The sequence below is a fragment of the Rhinolophus sinicus genome, linkage group LG05 (assembly GCF_036562045.2).
Source record: "Rhinolophus sinicus isolate RSC01 linkage group LG05, ASM3656204v1, whole genome shotgun sequence".
Taxonomy (NCBI): Eukaryota; Metazoa; Chordata; class Mammalia; order Chiroptera; family Rhinolophidae; genus Rhinolophus; species Rhinolophus sinicus.
In genome coordinates this window covers 87,870,416-87,890,704 of record NC_133755.1, presented here as the reverse complement: position 1 = coordinate 87,890,704, position 20,289 = coordinate 87,870,416, and the positions used below count along the sequence as shown (strand labels likewise).

Here is a 20,289-nt window from a genome sequence, read left to right as displayed (position 1 = left end):
TTATTCTTAAAAAGAATTCTTTTCTTTCTGTCATTGGTAGTTCTGAACTTAAGATATTTTTTCTCCATCGGGTTAAAAGGTACTAATTATATGATCACAAGAGGAAAAATGGGGGCAGAAATCAGGTATTGGCAGTTTTTCCATTTTTATCCGTGTGTGAATTTTTAATATAAATGCAGGGACATAAAGTATTAATGCTAGTCAAAACGTTTTAGTAAGCAAGTTTCAGCAGAGCAACTTTGTAACAATTGTAGAAAGGCCATAATTGAAAGAGAAAAACCTGTTGTTTTTTTCTGCACAATGCCAGCATTTGGATTTTTTAAAACAAGAAAATTTCTTATTGCTGGCGACTAAGTGGTGTTTGTTTTTATCATACAGTAGATTCTATCCATTTACTATATTTTTCTAAGTTGTCCTACATGCAAATACATGTTTTTAATGTTATCTGTTTCTGTGCTGTTCCTATAAGTTTGCTATTAAAATACATTAAACTATTTTTTTTTTAATGAAGAGGAGGAGACACCTGAGAGCTCTTTCTCTCACCACCTATGCATAGAAGAAAGGCCATGTGAGGGCAGAGAGAGAAGGAGGCCGTCTGTAAGCCAGGAAGAGAGCTCTCACCAGAAAATGAATTTGCTGGCACCTTCATCCTGAATTTCTAACCTCCAGAGCTGTGAGGAAATAACTGTCTGCTATTTAAACCACCCAGTCTGTGCTGTTTGTTATGGTAGCTTGAGCAGACTAACACATATGGTGAAATGATTTTCAACAAGAGTGACAAGACCATTCAATGGGGGAGAGGACAGTCTTTTCAAAAAATGGTGCTGGGTTAACTGGTTATCCACATGTAAAAGAATGAAGTTTGATCCTTACTTTACACTGTAAAAAATTAACTCAAATGGGTCAAAGACCTAAAGTAAGAGTTGAAGCTATAAAACTCTTAGAAGAAATCATAGAGGAAAAGCTTCATGACACTGGATTTGGATGGTATTCTTGTATATGGAATCAAAAGTACAGGCAACAACAACAAATAATAAAAAGAAAAAATATGTAAATTAGAGCACATCAAAATAAAAAACTTCTGTGCATCTAAGGATACAATCAATAGAGTGAAAAGGCAACCCATAGAACAGGAGAAAATGTTTCCAAATCAAGTACATGATAAGGTTTAGTATTCAGAATATATAAAGAACTTCTACAACTCAACAAAAACAACCTGATTTATAAATAAGCAAAGGACTCAAATAGACATTTTTCCAAAGAATATATACAAATGACCAATGAGCACATGAAAAGATGCTCCACATCACTAAGCATTAGTGAAATGAAAATAGAAAACACAATGAGGTATCACCTCACACCCATTAGGAAGGCTACTATCAAAAAAAGAAAATAAATACTGGGGAGGATATAGAGAAATTGGAGCTTTTGGAGATGTAAAATAGTACTGCTGTGGTAAATAACAGAATGGTAGTTCCTCAAAAACTTAGAATTAAAAAAACCTTAGAATTAAAATAGAATTATCAAAGGATCCAGCAACTCCACTTCTGGGTATATACCCAAAAGAATTGAAAGCAGGGTGTCCAAGAGATATTTGTACAACAACGTTCATAGTCAAAATGTGGAAGGAACCCAAGTGTCTATCAACAGATGAATGGATAATATGTGTTATATACATACCACAGCAATATTACACAGCCTTAAAAAGGAAGGAAAATTTCAACCATGCTACAACATGGATGAACCTTGAGAACATTATGCTAAGTGAGAGGAAACAGTCAAAAAAGACAAATGCTGTTTGATTCCACTTCTATGAAGTACCTAGAGCAGTCACTTCAGAGATAGAAAGTAGAACGATGGTTGCCAGGGGCTGGGGAGAGAAGTAGATGGGGAGCTGTTGTTTAATGGCTGTAGAGTTTCAGTTTCAGTTTTGCCAGATGAAAAGAGTTCTGGAGAGCTGTTGCATAGCAATGTAAATGTATATAAGACATTGCAGAACTCTGCACTTAAAAATGGTTACTATGATAAATTTTGTTATGTATATTTACCACAATTAAAAAATTAAAAATATTACATTTTTAAAAAAGGAAGTGAGGATTACCAGGGAAGGATCTAGAATGGCTGAGTAGATAAATGCTATATCTGCTTCCTCCCATGAACAGATTAAAATTACAACTAAATTATAGAACAGTCAACCTGGAGAACCATCTGAAGTCTACCTGAATAGAAATTTTATAACTGAGGATATAAAGAAGTGACGTCAAGACTGGTAGGAGGGACGGATATGTGAAATGAGCTGGCCCCACACATGCATGTGGCGGTTGAGAATCAGGAGTGATATCTCAGCCACAGAGGTCCCCCCCATGGAGGAGTGAGGGACTCAGCCTCACACCGGACTCTCCAGCCTGGGTTACTGGTGCCTGGAAGAAGAGCCCCCAAAACATCTTGCTGTGAAAAACAGTGGGGATTCTGACCATCTGGGTGGGACTGAGGGATGCAGGAAACCTAGAGGTCCTCTTAAAGGGCCCGTGCACAGATACTTTCACTTTTAGGTACTCACCCCGGGCTCCAGTGGAGGGACAGTGACTGGGGAGCATTGGAGACATACAGGGAAAGAGTAAGTTGTGTGGCTGTGGGGCGAGGACTGGAGGGACAGTGGCCATTTTCCCTGTGTGGAGTCCTCCTCCCATGCAACTGACAGGCAGGTACGATCTTTCCTGTGTTGAGCATTCCCACCCACACCCATGGCAAAATCTGACTCTGAATTTGTTTGATAAGCTCTGCTCACTTCACCCTGGTGATTTCCTGAGACCCTGCCTCACCCAACTCTTGGACTGCATGAGACTATCAGAGCCACTAGGTCGCAACAGGCCCCGGGGTGTCCTGGATTTTAGCAGAACTACCCCTGGGCAAGTACTAGTGGCAGCAATCCTCGGTTTCAGCATGGCCTCCCCATGTACCTCCAGGTACAGCACAGGCAGCAAACAACTGTGGATTGCATTATAGCTCCTACTAGGTAGTCCTCTGCCAGTCACAGGGAGTGGCTAACCTGGGCTGCAGCAGACCCCTTGCAAGAGGCCCAGGAACCAACATACCTGGAGGTTGGCTTTGGACCACAGCAGAGTACCACCTAATTAGTCCCACAAGTAGCACACCCAAAGGGTGTCCTCAGCAGGCACCAGAGCATAGTGGGGAAAATCCCGCTCTATAACAATCCCCTCACACAGCAGCCCATAAGCTGTATGTAGCCAAACCCCAAAGCTAGTTAGCCTGAGGGTCAATCCCATCCACTGTCATGCCAACAGAAACCAAGGCTCAACAATAACAGGAGGGCACACACAACCCACACAGGGGAAACTCCTGGAGCACCAAGTGCTGTTGGCCAGGGAGACTGTGCCAATGGGCCCCACTGGACACCAACTACATAAGGCCACCTGGTCAAGACTGGGAGACATAGCAGCCCTATCTAATACATAGAAATAAACACAGAGATGTAAACAAAATGAGGAAGAAATATATCCCCAATGAAAGAACAGGAGAAAAACTCCAGAAAAAGAACGAAACAAAATGGAGGCAAACAACCTACCACAAACAGAGTTCAAAACAGTGGTTATAAGGATGCTCAAGGATCTTAGAGAGAACTTCAACAAAGAGATAGCAAACGTAAAAAAGGACACAGAGACCATAAAACAGAACCAGTCAGAAGTGAAGAATACAATAACTGAAATGAAGAATGCACTAGAAGGACTCATCAGCTGACTAGATGAAGCAGAGGATTGAATTAATAATTTGGCAGACAAAGTAGCAAAAACAGCCAATTGGAATAGCAAAAAGAAAAAAGAATGTTAAAAAAGAATGTCATAAAGGTCCCAAAAGAGACCTTTGGGACAATACCAAGTGTAACAACAATTGCATCATGGGGGTACCAGAAGGAGAAGAAAGAAAGCAAGGGAGTGGGAACCTAAAAGAAGAAATAATGACTGAAACTTTTGTAACCTGGTGAAGGAAATAGACATAAAAGCCCAGGAAATGCAGAGAGTCCCAAAAACGATGAACTCAAATAGGCCCACTTCAAGACACATTATAATTAAAATGAGAGAATCCTGAAAGCAGCAAGAGTAAGGCAACTAGTTACTTATAAAAGAGCTCCCATAAGCTTGTCAGCTGATTTCTGAACAGAAATTTTGCAGGCCAGAAGGGATTGGTATGAAATATTCAAAGTGACAAATAGTAAGGACTTGGAGCACCAAGAGTACTCCACCCAGCAAGGCTACACTTGAAATAGGACAAAGAAGGATAAAGAGCTTCCCAGACAAGAAAAAGCTAAAGGAGTTCATCAGCACCAAACCAGTAATACAAAGAATGTTAGAGGGACTACATTAAGACTATATATATATATATGACTATATATATATATATATATATACATGTATATATATGAATAATAAAATGGCAATAACTACATATCCATCAACAATTACTTCCAATGTAAATGGATTAAATGATCCACTCAAAAGACAAAGGAGGGCTGAATGGATAAGAAAACAAAACCCTTACATATGCTGCCTACAAGACACTCACTTCAGATCAAAGGACACACACAAACTGAAAGTAAAGAGATGGAAGAACTATATTTCATGAAAATAGAAACAAACAATATAATCTGGAGTAGCTATACTTATACCAGAAAAAGTAGACTTTAAAACAAAGACTATTAAAAGAGACAAAGAAGGACACAGTAGTCCCACTTCTGGGTATTTATCTAAAGAAACCCAAAATGCCACTTTGAGGGGACATGTGCATCCATAAGATGTAGAGGCAGCCTGGGTGTCTGTCGATGGATGAATGGATATAGAGGAGGTGGTACATATATACAAAGGAGTATTGCTCAACCATGGAAGGGAATGGGTTCTTTCTATCTGTGGCAGCAGGGATGGACCTGGAGGGTATAGTGCTGATTGGAGAATGTCAAATTAGAAAGACAGATGAAATATGATTTCACTTACATGTGGAATCTAAAGAACAAAATAAACAAAAAAACAGAACAAAAACTCATAGATATAGAGAACATTTTGATGGTTGCCAGATGGGAGGTGGGTTGAGGGGGTAGGTTAAAAAGGGGAAGAGATTTAAGAAGTACAAATTGGTTGTTATAAAGTAGTCATGGGGAGGTAGGATATAGCATAAGGAATATAGTCAGTAATACTGTAATAACTATGTATGTGTCAGATGCATACTAGATTTATTGGGGTGATAGATGGGAGGGGAGTTGGGGAGTAGGGTGAAAAAGGTGAAGGGATTAAGAAGTACAAAGTGGTAGTTACAAAATAATCATGGGGATGTAAAGTAAAGCATAAGGAATATAGTTAATGATATGGTAATAACTATGTATAGTGCCAGGTGAGTACTAGACCAGTCAGGGGGATCACTTTTTTTTAACTTTTTTTTATTGGGGAATATTGAGGGACAGTGTGATTCTCCAGGGCCCATCAACTCCAAGTAGTTGTCCTTCAATCTAGTTGTGGACGGTGTAGCTTACTGGCCCATATGGGAATCGAACTGGCAACCCTGTCATTCAGAGCTCGTGTTCTAACCAACTGAGCCATCCGGCCAACCCTTAAATTATATAAATGTCTAACTACTATGCTGTACACCTGATATTAATATAAAATAATCATACAAGAGAAAAACGTATTCTACAATACCATCAATATGGCATTCTGGAAAAGGTAAAACTACGGAGACAGTAAAAAAAGCAGTGGTTGCCAGAAGTTAGGGGAAAGGGAGGGATACATAGGCAGAACACAGAAAAATATTAGGGCAGTGAAACTATTCTGTAAATGGTGGACACATGTCATTATATATTTGTCCAAACCCATAGAATGTACACCAGGAGTGAATTCTAATGTAAATTATGGGCTTTGTGTGATAATGATGTATCAACGTACATTCATCATTTGTAACAAATGTAGCACTCTGGTGTGAAATCTCTGAGTGTAATTGTGGATGTCTCTATTTCCCTTTGTAATTCTATCCATTTTTGCTTCACATATTTTGAAACTCTATAGTAGGTGTTTAGGATTGTTATAAATGTTTAGTGATGGTGGGGGAGGCTGTGGATACGTAAAGGCAGGCGGTTTATGTCTTCCTTGTACTTTCCACTCAATTTTTATGTCAACCTAAAACTGATCTAAAAAATAAAGTCCATAAAAATTGGGGGGAAGAAAGATCATTAGCAGAGGAAGAAAAAGAATACTAAATATTCTATTTATATTTATTATAGTTTTACATCAGGAAAATTAGCAATGTGAAGCTTATTTAATAAAAAATCATGTGAACTATAAAAAAGGAAGTGAAATAATCTTTTCACACATACAAAAGCTGAAAGAATTCATCATCAGTAGACCTGCATTACAAGAAATGTTACAGGAAGTGCTCAGGCAGAAGAAAAATGGAATCAGATAGAAATCTGGATGTACACAAAGGAATGAACAGCCTGGAAATGGTAAAAACATGGATAAATACATGATATTTTTCTTGTCATTTTAGGCTCTGTAAGAGATAATTTAAGCAAAAATAACAATGTAGGTTGAGATTTATAACATAAAAGCAAAACATATGATAGATAACAATTGCACAAATAGGAGAGGAAAGTTGGAAGTTTACTATCATAAGGTTCTTGTACTATATATGAAGTGGCATAATATCACCTGAAAGTAGACTGTGATAAGTTAAAGATGTATATACTATAAACTCTAAAACAATCACCAAAATAATACAATGAGGAATTATATATAATAAGGTAGCAAAGGAGATAAAATGAAATTGTAAGTAATATTAAATTAATCCAAAAGAAGATAGAAAAAGAAGGGGAAAAAACCCCAAAGAACAGATGGGATAAATAGAAAACAAATAATAAGATGACCACTAAATATAAGTGATCTAAATATCCCAATTAAAAGGTTGTTAGTGTTATCACACAGCAGCCTAGCAGACTGTCTTCCCCCCCATGTCTTTCCTTAAGGAAAAAATAATCTGTGAGACTGTGCATCTCTAGGACTGTATATTTCTCTCTATTTAGTCTCCAAAAGAGGGTTTGTGGCCAATGACGAATAAAATTCCCCGGGTGGGGGGGGGGGGGGGGACAACTCAAGCTGGGTGGAACCCCATGGAGACCCCAGATGTTAGAAAGATTTGGGAAGGGGCCTTGTCTCCCCTTCCCGCTGTCTGGGAAAAGCGGCTGCTGGCTCTGACTTTTCCCTCTCACCTAATTGGGAAAAAAGTCTTGAGAGTGATAAGATTAAACTCTCTCTGCTCAGCTCTGTGAAACAATTTCAACATATGATATATGTCCCTTAAAAGAGTTGCACAGCTCACCTCAAGGACTCTTTGCTTTGGCTGTTTGAAGATCAACATAATTAGTTTGGGTTGTTTCTATGACATGATAAGTGAGTCTCACAGACCGTGCCAAAAACACTGCTGCTCCCTTGTATACTTATCAATAAAAATCTCCAGTCGGCTTTGTTCTGGGCTCCAGTCTTTCAGAACTGTGAGACCCCTGGCCTTCTGAGATTTAACTGCATTAAGTCTCTGTATGTTTCTTTCTTAAAACTTAACCCAAAGCCACCCCTTCTCGTACCCTCACTGCCCGTGTTGCGCTGGACGCGACATGTTAGATTGGATAAAAAAGCAAGACCCAACCATGTACTGCCTATAATAAACATACTGTAAATATAGACATGTTAGTTAAAAACAAAAAGGTGGGAAAGGATATATCATGTCAACACAAATCAAAAGAATTCTGGAGAGGCTACCTTGATATCAGACAAAGAAAATTTCAGAGCAAAGAATAATCGCAGAGATACAGAGGTCATTTCACAGTGGAAAGGGGTCAATTCATCAGAAGGATATAACAATCCTAAACATTTATACACCTACTATGGAGTTTCAAAATACATGAAGAAAAGTGGATAGAATTACAAAGAGAACTAGAGATGTCCACGATTATAGTCAGAGATCTCAATACCTCTCTTTCAGTAATTAATAGAATAAATAGACACAAAATTAGAAAAGGTCGTAAATTTGAAGAATACTATCAACTAACTTAAACTAACTGACATTTATAGAACACTGCACCCACAATAGCAGAATAAATGTTCTTTCCAGATGGATATGGAACATTTATCAAGATAGAACATATTCTGGACCATAAAACTATTTTCAATAAATTTAAAATGATTCAGATCATGCAACATATGTTTTCTGATCATACTAAAATTAAATTAGAAATCAATGTCAGAAAGATTTCTGGAAAATCTCCAATTTTGAAACAAAGTAGCACATTATAAATAACACATAGCTCAAAGAAGAAATCAAGAGGAAATTAGAAAGTATTTTTATTTGACTAAAAACAAAAACACAACATATCAAAATTTGTGTGATGCCATTTAAGTAGCACTTAGGGGAAATTTTATAGCACTAAGTGCCTATCTTAGAAATAAGAAAGATCTTAAATCAATGACCTTAGTTTCTACCTTAGGAAAGTATAGAAAGAAGAGCAAATTTAACTCAAAGTAAGTAGAAGAAAATAATAAAGATCAGAGCAGAAATCAGTGGAGATGGAGACATAGATAGAAAAAGAATAGATAAAATCAATGAAACCCAAAGCTGGTTTCATTAAAAACTTATAAACCTCTAGTCAGGCTAATGAGAGAGAGAGAGAGAGGGGACACAAATGGATAACAGAAATGAGGGCAATGACTTCACTATACATTCTACAGATATTAGAAGGATAACAAGAGAATATTATGAACAGCTTTATGGCAAAAAACTTGACCATTTAGATAAAAAAATTTCTTAAAAAGACAAAAACTACTAAAGCTTACTGAAGAACTAGATTGTTGCGACCTGCACAACACAAGCAGTGGGAAGGCGAGGGAGGCGGCGAGGGTTAAACCATAATAAAGAGACAGAGACTCAAATACAGTTAAATCACAGAGGACCAAGGGACTCGCAGCCTCAAGAGACTGGAGCCCCGAATTGGGTTGTCGTCAGTATTAATTGATTTTTTACAATGCATATCACATGGTTAGGGCAGGGTCTGCGAAACTACACTGTAATAAAAATATTTCCAATTCCCACATAATTATCCCAAAGCAACCGATGCACGTCGTCCCCAGGTGACTAAGGTGCGGTGTGTACAACCCCAGGGGGAGGAAGTCTCACAAGGTAAAACTATCCCATGAGCTAAGCAGAAAGAGCGAGATCTATAACTCTAATGGGTCCTTTGCACAACAAGGTGCAGGACAACAACTGGGGCATGCATTAGCAGTTTCCCATAATGACAAGGAGGAGGGGAATGGCTTCCTCCTGACTTTTATTATACTAGCTCATGGGAGTCCCAACAGAGTCCTGTCTGGCTTAAGTTGTCCCTCCCATGAGGAATCTTACTCGTCTTTGACCGCAGACCCTTCTCCTGAGGACCAGAAAGAGAGACTTAGGATATTATAAACTCAATCCCAAAGAGGCACAATCCCGCAGAGTCTTCTTTCCCTAGGGAAAGGTTAGAGGGCACAGACGGCTAGGCTGCTATGTGACCACACTAGATAATCTCAATAGTCCCTTATCTGTTTATAAAAAAAAATTGAATTTGTAGTTAAAAACTTTCCACAAAGAAATTCCAGGTCCAGATGGTTTACTTGTTGAATCCTACCAAATATTTAAGGAAGAAATACTCCTTTTTATGAAGAAAGCATTACTGTGATACCAAAACCTGATGAAGACATTATAAATAAACTACAGACAAATATCTCCCATGAACATAGATACAAAAATTATAAACAAAATTTAACAGATCTAATCCACTATAGAATTACACATCATGACCAAACAGTTTATCCCAAGAATATCATGGCTATTTTAGCATTTAAAAATCTATCGAAATAATTTACCATATTAATAATTAAAAAAAATAAAGACCATGTGATCATCTCAACACATGTAGAAAAAAAACATTTGAGAATATGCAGCATTCATTCCTGATTTTTAAAAATTCAGCAATTTAGGAATCGAAGGGAACTTCTTCAACCTGATATAGGACAGCTATGAAAAAACCTATAGCTAACACCATACTCATTGAAGAAAGACTAAGTGCTTTCTCTCTAAAATAACGAACAAGACAACAATGTCCCATCCCACTACTTCAACTCAACATTGTACTGGAGGTGCTGCCAGTACACCTGCTCAGCATCATTTGTCAATAAGGGAAGAACGGGAAGAAGTAAAACTGTCCTTATTTGCAGACAACATAACTGACTGTGCAGAAAATCTGATGGAATCTACAAAAACAATATTTAACCTAATACAAGAGTTTAGCAGTGTAGCAGGGTACAGTATACAAAAAACAAACAAACAAAAAATTGTATTTCTATATCCTAAAAACAAACAGTTGGAATTAAAATTGAAGAAATAATGCCATGTACAATAGCATCAAAAATATAAAATACTTAGAGATATATCTGCAAAAGATGTAAAAGACTTGTATATGGAAAACTACAAAGATATATCAAAAAAGACAAGTGAATGGAGAGAAATACTATTGTCATGGGTTAGAAGACTCAATACTGTTGAGATGTCAATTCTCCTCAAATTGATCTATAGATTCAATGCAATTCCAATCAAAATCCCAACAGAAGTTTTATAAATAGAAATTTTAAGCTGATTCTAAAGTTCATATGGAAATGCAAAGGACCTATAATAGCCAAAACAATTTTGGAAATCGCTAAGACAATTTTAAACACAGATGGAGGAATATGATTTAGAGACTTATTGTAAAGCTGCCGTAATCAAGACAGGGTGGCATTCGCATAAAGATAGACAAATAGGTCGATGTAGTAAAATAGGGTCCAGAAAGAGGCATGTGTGTACGTATATATGAAGTCAATTCAGTAGAGAAAGGAAATCTTTTCAGAATTAGCGTTGGAATAATTAGACAACCAGGAGCAAAAAGTAAACTTTTATCTATATCTCTCATCATACATAAAAAAATAACTCAAAAGGGATTATAGATCTAAGTTTAAAACTATGCCCTCTAGAAGAAAACATAGGAGAAAACCTTCATGACCTTGGGTTGGGCTAAATATGATAACCAAAAGTGTGATTCATAAAAGAACTTAGGGAGGCAGAGGCGATGCTGGAAGAAAGATGGAAGACCACCAGTCTGCGGAAGAGACTGCTTTCCTTGTTGAGGAAGTGAGCAACATAGTAAAGGAGGCTGTAGACAGTGCAGTTGGTGGCAACACCTGTCACTACAGCAAAGTGAATCAGTGGACCACAGATGTAATAGAACAAACATGAAGCCAACTCACCAGGCTGGGAAACTCAGTTAAATGCTCGTACACTGTGACGTGTACAATTATGCAGAAGAAGGGAGCAGGATTACACATGGCGAGTTCTTGCTTCTGGGACAGCTCTGCTGACGGGAGCCGCACCGTGCGATTGGGGGAGGAGGAGACCACGTGCTGCGCTGTCAGAGCCTGTGGACTGTCCATTTGAGCTCCTCCTCCGCCTGTGATCTTTCTCCTTTTGTCTCAGCATTTCTCTTCCATCTTCTACACCCGCTGTGAATTCAGTGAACACCATTTTCATTCTCTGTAAGTGTCCTTTCTTGCACTCCCAAAATGTAGAGGAAAAAAACCCCAAATGACGGCACTGTTCTGTGAGCTGCACACCCTAAGTCAGAGGAATCATTCACCACAGGTGGTCAGAGCCTGGCCTGCCATTTGCCTTCACTCTGAATATTTCTGTTCAAAATGCTAAAAACAGAAATCTGCTAGTGTGAAACTTTATGCTCTGAAATAATTCAAGTACTTTAATTTTCCATACTTTGTGCTTTTGTCAGAATAGTAAATTATTCCAATTAAAAAAGAAAAAAATTTATAAATTGGACTTCATTGAAATTAAAAATATCTGCTTTTCAAAAGATACTCTTAGGTGAATGAAAAGACAAGGCACAAACTGGAAAAAATATTTACAAGTCATATACCTGATAAAGGATTTGTATTTAGAAAATATAGGGTGGCCGATGGCTCAGTTGGTTAGAGCACAAGCTCTGAGCAACAGGATTGCCGGTTGGATTCCCACATGGGCCAATGAGCTGCACTCTCTGCAACTAGAGTGAAGACAACGAGCTGCTGCTGAGCTGCGGCTGAGTTTCCAGGTGCCAGATGGCTCAGTTGGTTAGAGCGCATGCTCTCAACAACAAGGTTGCTGGTTCGACTCCCACAACTAAATTGAAAATGGCGACTGGACTTGGAGCTGAGCTGCACCCTCCAAAATTAAGATTGAAAGGACAACAACTTGACTTGGAGCTGATGGGTCCTGGGAAATATACACTATTTCCCAATAAAGTCCTGGAAATACACACTGTTCCCTAACAAAATCCTGTTCCCTTTCCCCAATACAATTTAAAAAAAGGGGGGGGGGGTTGAAAGAAATCTACAAACTCAACAATAAAAAGACAAACAACCCAATTTTTAAAAATGGGCAAAAATTTGAACAGACATGTTACCCAAAAAACATTTAAGGAGCTAAATGAGCACATGAAAAGATGCTCAGCATCATTTGTCATTAGAGAACCCAGGTTAAAACCACAAAGAAATACCACTATGCACCTATCAAAATGGCTAAAATGAAAAACTTATCATTTGTACTAAGTGCTGGCAAGGACATAGAGAAACTGGAATTCTCATATACTGTCACTGGGAATGCAAAATTGTAAGCCGCTGTAGAAAAAATATTGCCAGTTTCTTAAAAAAGTTAAAATGGTATTTACCCGAGATAAATGAAATCCTAAGTCCATACAAAGTCTTGTACACAGAAGCTTATAGTGTTCTTATTCCTAATGGCCCCAAACTGCAACCACTACATGCCCTTCACTGGGCAAATGGATAAACAGACTGTGGTACACTCCTGCCATGGCACCTGCTCAACAAGGAAGAGCAAACTATTAACATACATAACGACATGGATGAATCTTAAAGGCATCAGGTTGAGTGAAAGAAGCCAGACCAAAAACGAGTACATACTGTATGAATTCACTTATGTAACATTCTAGAAAATGTAAACTAATATATAATGACAGCAAATCAGTATCTTGTGATGTGGGGTGGGGAGCGCAGGGAGGGGCGGGAGGCGGGGATTCTGAGGAAACATTTGCAGGTAACACATATGTTCATGAACTCAATCGTTGTGATGGTTTCACTGGGATATACTTATGTCAAATTATATACTTTAAATGTTATGTGTTATCATATGTCAATTATGCCTCAAGAAAGCTATTAAATAAACACTTAAAATAATATCAAATGTTTGAAGTAGAAGTTGCTCAATTTGTCTTCTATCCTGGCTTAAGCTGCTCTGATAGTGTCTAAACCTGAACGCAAAGTGAATTTTATTTTTTATCTTATTTTTATTTTTTTAAGATTTTATTGGGGAAGGGGAACAGGACTTTATTGTGAAACAGTGTGTACTTCTAGGATTTTTTCCAAGTCAAGTTGTTGTCCTTTCAATCTCAGTTCTGGAGGGCGCAGCTCAGCTCCAGGTCCAGTTGCCGTTATTAGTTGCAGGGGGCGCAGCCCACTATCCCTTGAGGGAGTTGAACCAGCAACTTTGTGGTTGAGAGGACATGCTCCAACCAACTGAGCCATCCGGGAGCTCAGCAGCATCTCAGTTCAAAGTGCCGTGTTCAATCTTAGGTGCAGGGGTCGCAGCCCACCATCCCTTGCAGGAGTCTAGGAGTTGACCTGCCACCTTTGTGGTTGACAGCCCACTGGCCCATGTGGGAATCGAACAGACAGCCTTCGGCGTTAGGAGCATGGTGCTCCAACTGCCTGAGCCACCAAGCCGGCCCCAAAGTGAAGTTTCTTGATCTGTGATAATGTGTAATCTTGTATTGTCTCATATGATTGGTTAAGTGGTTCATAACTGCAAAATCCTCAAGGTCAAGCCTCAAATCTTACGCTTTTCTTGCATCCTACTCCAGTGTCCAGACACAGAAAAGTTTAGCAAGTTCCTTTTGATTAACCAAGTAAGTGTCTTTTGCACTATTTGACAAATTTGGAAAGAGGGGATTTAAAACAGAAAAGGAAGAAAGATTTTTTCCATTTTCATTCTTTAACTTATCTGGAATACAGCATAGAGGACATAGGGAGAAAAACTATAGCACAAAGTCACCGACAGAATCTTTTATGCAATCTGAGATCTACATACAGATTCGCCTGTCCCAGGGTTATATTAGAGAGCTCTGGGTTGAAGGCTGATGAAGACATACCAAGGTGAAAGGATTCCCTGACTGCAATTCGCTTCATTTCACTCCCTTGCCCTCTTTATTTTGACCAGGAAGGTGGTACTAACCAGAAAAGGAAGGAGAACTCCAGGAGTGCTTGATAAATAACAATGCCCTTTAAGTAACCCTCCCCAGTGAGCAGGATTTCTCTCCACATTGGCCAAAAGGGTGGCAGTAGGGTCTCTACTTGAACAGATCAGCAAAGGTTAAAGATGGAAACAGAACTACCATGAGAACCTGGGAGATCTACTGCTCACGGGAGAGAAAAGGGCCAACATTATTCATTGTAGTGGTGGGTAAAGTTGATTATCTTTGATTTCTGCCATGGAAACTCTCTATTGCCTGCAGAAATACGTCTGTTGTAGAAAATTATATTGCCCTGGGCTTTACTTCTGTAGATTATGTGGGCATAAGTGATGACAAAGAACATCCAGAAACAGTGCATGAATATACGGGACACCAAGCCAAACCAGCGCATGACTCTGACCTCCCCAATGCTGGTGTCACTGTCGGTAAGGATTTGTAGTACGATGTTTACAGTTTCTAAGAAGAAGATCCAGATGGTGTAGATCACCAAGCCCCTGCACATCTGGGCGTGTACTGAGGATATGAGCAAGCAGCTGATGATGGTGGTGATGCAAGACAGGAAGAGGACGATATTCAAACTCCAACAGATGAGGAACTGACGTATCAGGAGAATTACACTCTTGTTCCATTGGTCAACCTCAGTGCAATTGCTGCTCCTCAGTGGATTCTGTTCGAAGATGAGGTACATGTCAGTGGCTACGATGGTAAAAACCCCTGCTAACACGGTGCCTGTTTTGGCCGTCATCCCACACCAGTGTTTCTGTCTCATGCTGAGAATTCCTGTGGAGACAAACAACATAAAGGGGAATTCTGCTTCCTATCCATGTGGTAAATTAAATTACCAGGGTGTCTGCCTCCAGTCCTAAAGGAGAAACGACAGAGAGAAATATGAAACCAGGAAATAACTGTAGGAAGACAGAAGACTATTTACAATTGATTGGGAGTGGGAGTGGGGAGGAGGGAGGATGCAGTCTGGTGGCAGCGAGCAGATCAATTACAGGAGTGGTTCTCAACCTGTCTTTACATTAAAATCACTGAAAGTATGAGGCCCAGGCACCATCTCAGACCAATTAGAACATTTTCTAGATGGGTCCCAAATATCAGAATTTTTCAAAACTTCCTAGTGATTTTCATATGTAGCCAGGATTGGAAAACACTGAGCAGAAAAAGGTAGTTTAAATGATCTTTCCTGGCTTTGCCTTGGGCAACCATTGCTGCCCCCTCATGGGGAAAATTGGCGGCACTTGTCCAAACTTGAGTGCAGGTGTCCTTAGGAGAAAAATCTGGGCAGCACGAGAGCCCTGGTGGGGTGAGGAGTTGATGAAAACAGGGTGCTTTGAGTAATCACTCCTCCACTACAAATCAAGACTAAAGGTGTACTTTAAGGAAAATTGAGAGCCTTAGGATAGAATAATCTTGTAATAGAAAAGAAAAAGCAATAATGCGCTAAGTGGTCAACTCAAGAAGTTAGAAAAATATGACAACAACAATAAGAACAACAAAAGATAGAAGGAAGAAAATAAATGGAACAGAAAACAATGAAAATGAAATTTTTAAAAAGTAGAGGGATTTCTGATTGGTTAGGATTTGGGGCCAACTTGCTGCTAAAAACAACTAAAAATGCTGGATAAAATAGTTTTAAAATATTCTTAAGAGCACAGAAGTGCTGACAAGGTAGGAGGTAAAAAGTAGAAAGCCAGTCTATAGGAGTTTAAGAACTGGGACAGGTAAGCAAGCATGGTGTCGTGCGGGAGACCCTGCTCGCTGCGCCATTTGTCATGCAGGGAGGCCTGCGGGGTCTCTGCTCCCGCTCCCCATACAAGAACGCAGGATATGGTGAGGCCAAAAAGGAACACCCACGGAGCCATAGGTAGGGGAGTCATACCACTATATTCTCTCTGGCGGCACTATACTCTCACTGGAGGCTGGATCCACACTGTCCGCAAACCGCCATCCACGCTTGCCAGCCCAGCCGCCATCTTCTTGCTAGCCCCCATTCTTCTCTCCTTCTCTGCTAGCACAGCCACAGCAGTTATATTAGTGGCCAATGGCTCACTGGTTACAGCTGACGGCCAACTAGCCACAGCTGATGGCCATGCAATCACAGTTGATGGCCATTTACTACCTGAGCCAGCACCTGTCTATGTGAGGCCGAGAGCCTGGAAACTTCTTTCTGGGGCTCTGCCCCCACACATGGAAATCAATTTTGCTCTGAGGATATTTGCCAATCAGGCCAAACTTGAATTTCATTTATGAGAGAGCTCTGTAGAGTAAGAACAAATGAAATCAAAGCTGAGGGTCTGCCAAGATAGGGAATCTGTTCAAAGGATTTCCCTATATTAGTCATGGACCCCCCAAAGAGATATGATTAAAGGTGAATCAGAAGTAAATCTGCCCCCATAGCTGTCTCCCAAGAGGTTCCAAGGAAAGTTAACTTAGTAGTATACTGAATTTATGGGGGGAGGGAAACTCTCCTAGAGCATTAAAATCATACTAACCTTTTTGCAGATTTGTAGCCTAAATTAAATGAATCACTCAAAACACTTTTAAGTCATAAATCTAGTTTAAAGTAGCCGTAAACTGGAAGAGTCTCTAAGTGCCAGCAAAAGCAAACTCAAATCCTCTCTGGACGAATGCATCTTTATCTTGGTCCTCAAAGAACCTCTATTTGTAATTTTTCAGAGACAGTGAGTAGTACACAGTAAAAAATAACAAAGCAAACAAGGAACAAGGCACTGTGAGTGAGAACCAACATAAATAACACACAATAGAAACAGAACTGCAAGAATACCAGATTATGAAACAAGTATGAATGCTACTTTTTTGCATTACTTTTTAATTTTATTTTTAATTGTGGTAAAATACACATAGCATAAAATTTACCATCTTAACCATTTTTTAAGAGTACAGTGCAACAGTGTTAATTACATTCACATTGTTGTACAGCCAATCTCCAGAACTTTTTCTTCTCATAAAACTGAAATTCTATACCCATTAAAAACAATTCCCTATTTCCCCTTCCCTCCAGCCTCTGGCAACAACCATTCTACTTTCTGATTCTATGAATTTTACTCCTCTGGATATGACATATGATAGATCTGGGTATGATATAGTCAGAGTAGTAAAGTGCAATAATACAGCATTTGTCTTTTTGCAACCGGTTTATTTCACCTAGGATAACGTCCTCAGGTTCATCTACATTGTAGCATGTGTCATAATTTCCTATGACCCATGCTACATTTAAATAAATATAAAAGATAATATTGAAAACTTTGTAGGAACAGGAAACCATAGAAAATAACCTAGTGTGTTTCAAAGAGAACCAAATAGAATTTCTACAAATAGAAAACTCAGTATCTGAAATTAAAAATACAGTAGGCATTGGGTAACAGATTGGACACAGATGAAGTGATAATCACTTAACTGGAGGATAAATCAAAAGAAATTATCCAGAATGTAGCACAGAGAAATAAAAAGATAAAAATATGGATGAGAAATTAAGAGACATAAATGATATAATAAGATGTTCTGATTCAGAGAGAGTAAGAGAGAAGGAAGGAGGGAGGAAAGAGAATTGGGTAGCATATTTGAAGAGATAATAGCTAAAGATTTGCACAACTGAAGAAAAATGTCTACGCAGATTCAAGAGTCCTAACTGATTGCTAGTAGGATGAATAAGAAGAAATCTACACCTAGACATTTGGTACTCATTCTGTTCAACACCAAATACTAAAATATATTCTCAAAATGCAGCTGAGGATCTCATTCATAAGAACAACAGTTAGGTTTCTAAAGGAAACCCAAATCCAGTGGAATTATAAACGTGCTAAAAGAAAATAACTGCCAACCTAGGACTCACTCTACACCCAACTAAATTATTTCTCAAAATTGAAAGCATGCTGTATATTAACATTTTTGTAAAATTCAATACAACTAAAACTTAATATATTGTTTGGCCTACATGTATATGTGGATTAAATGTTATTTAAAAATTAAGGAACTAATAAACATAAAATGGGATAGTGCTTACCTTTGAAGTGCAGGGTTTGGGATAAGGAAGAGGTATATAGATAAATGTGAATCATAGTTAGTTTTCCATGCCTTGGGTTGAATGAGGGCAGTTAGAAGTTCTCAGTATAGTATAAAAAAAACAAATAAATTGGTAAATAAAAGTTGGCCATGGAAATCCCATGTTCATAGATTGGAAGAATTAATATTGTTAAAATGTTAATACTACCAAAAGTCATTTATTGCCCTGTTTACCTACTTGGCATGCTACAAACTGGATAGCTACTACTAAATATATTTTCCATTATGCAATCCCTATCAATATTCCAATGGCATTTTTTATAGTAGTACAAAAAAAACCCTAAATTTTATATGGAACCACAAACAATCGAAATAGCCAAAGAAATCCTGAGAAAGAAGAACAAAGCGGAGGCATTACACATCCTGATTTCAGGCTATATTATAAAGCTTATATTTAGCAAAACAATACTGACATAAAAACAGACAAATAGACCAATGGAAAAGAATCAAGAGCCCAGAAATAAACCCAACATATATGGTCAACTAATATTTGACAAGGGACCCAAGAATAGAAAAGACAGTCACTTCAATAAATGGTGCTGGATAATTGGATATTCAAACACAAAAGAATAAAACTGAACCCCTTACACCACTCACAAAGATCAACTCAAAATGGATTAAAGACTTAAATGTAAGACCTCAAATACTGAAACTCCTAGAAAGACAAATATAGGAATAAAGCTCCTTGACATAGGTCTTGGGAATGATTTTTTGGATGTGACATCTAAAGCACAAGCAACAAAATAAAAAATAAAAAAATGGGACTATATCAAACTAAAAAGCTTCTGCACAGCAAAAGAAACCATTAACAAAGTGAAAAGACAAGCTATGGAATAGAAATACATATTGACAAAACATAAATCTCATAAGGAGTTAATATTTAAAATATATAACGAAATCATACAACTCAATAGCAAAAAACAAATAACCAATTTAAAAAAATGGGCAAAGGACTTGAATAGACATTTCTCCAAAGAAGACACACCAACAGGCATTATGAATTTGAAGGCATTATGCTAAGTGAAATAAGTCAGGTAGACAAAGACAAATACTGTGTGGGTTAGGGATATAATGCAATGCTATATGATATATACGAAAGTTGTTAAGAGAATAACTCCTAAGAGTTCTCATCACAAGGAGAAAAAATTTTGCCTCATTTCTTTTTTCTTTCTTTTCTTTTTATTGTATCTATATACCATGTTTCCCTGAAAATAAGACCAGGTCTTATATTAAATTTTGCTCCAAAAGTTGTATTAGGGCTTATGTTCAGGGGATGTCATCCTGAAAAATCATGCTACGGTTTATTTTCCGGTTAGGTCTTATTTTCGGGGAAACACGGTAAGAAGGTGGATGTTAGCTGAAACTATTGTAATCATTTCACAATATATGTGAATCAAACCATCCTGCTATACACCTTAAACTTATACAGTGATGTATGTCAATTATTTCTCAATAAAACTGGAAAAAACGCTGTGAAGAATCAAATTTAAGTTAATAAGCCTGAATAATTAGGAATTTACCACCAAAACTAAGGTGATAAGGCTGAAAGATTTAGTAATAAGGATGAAATATAAATGATAAATAGATAGATTATCTTACAGCCAGAAAGCAAAGTTCCATGGAAACTTTGATGGTCGTGTGAAAATCACCCCAAAAATGAGAACTAAAACACTCTGGAGTGAAGGTGCAGCAAGATTCCTGGCTGCCATGCCAGTATTTGCTGCTATGTATCTGAATACATTATCTGTTTGAATACAAAGGGTGCTGTG

General features: G+C 38.2%; 1 protein-coding gene and 1 pseudogene across 1 annotated transcript; one reads left to right on the top strand and one right to left on the bottom strand.

Annotated features, from left to right (window-relative positions):
* Positions 1 to 11,202: 11,202 nt before the first annotated feature.
* LOC109439661 (dynein light chain Tctex-type 1) lies at positions 11,203 to 11,553 on the top strand (annotated as a pseudogene).
* A 3,068-nt stretch (positions 11,554 to 14,621) lies between these two features.
* On the bottom strand, positions 14,622 to 15,207 carry LOC141571782 (transmembrane protein 217-like). Its single transcript, XM_074333931.1, has one exon. The coding sequence runs from the start codon at positions 15,198 to 15,200 to the stop codon at positions 14,622 to 14,624; it is 579 nt and encodes a 192-aa protein (XP_074190032.1). The 5' UTR covers positions 15,201 to 15,207.
* Between the last annotated feature and the right edge of the window lie 5,082 nt (positions 15,208 to 20,289).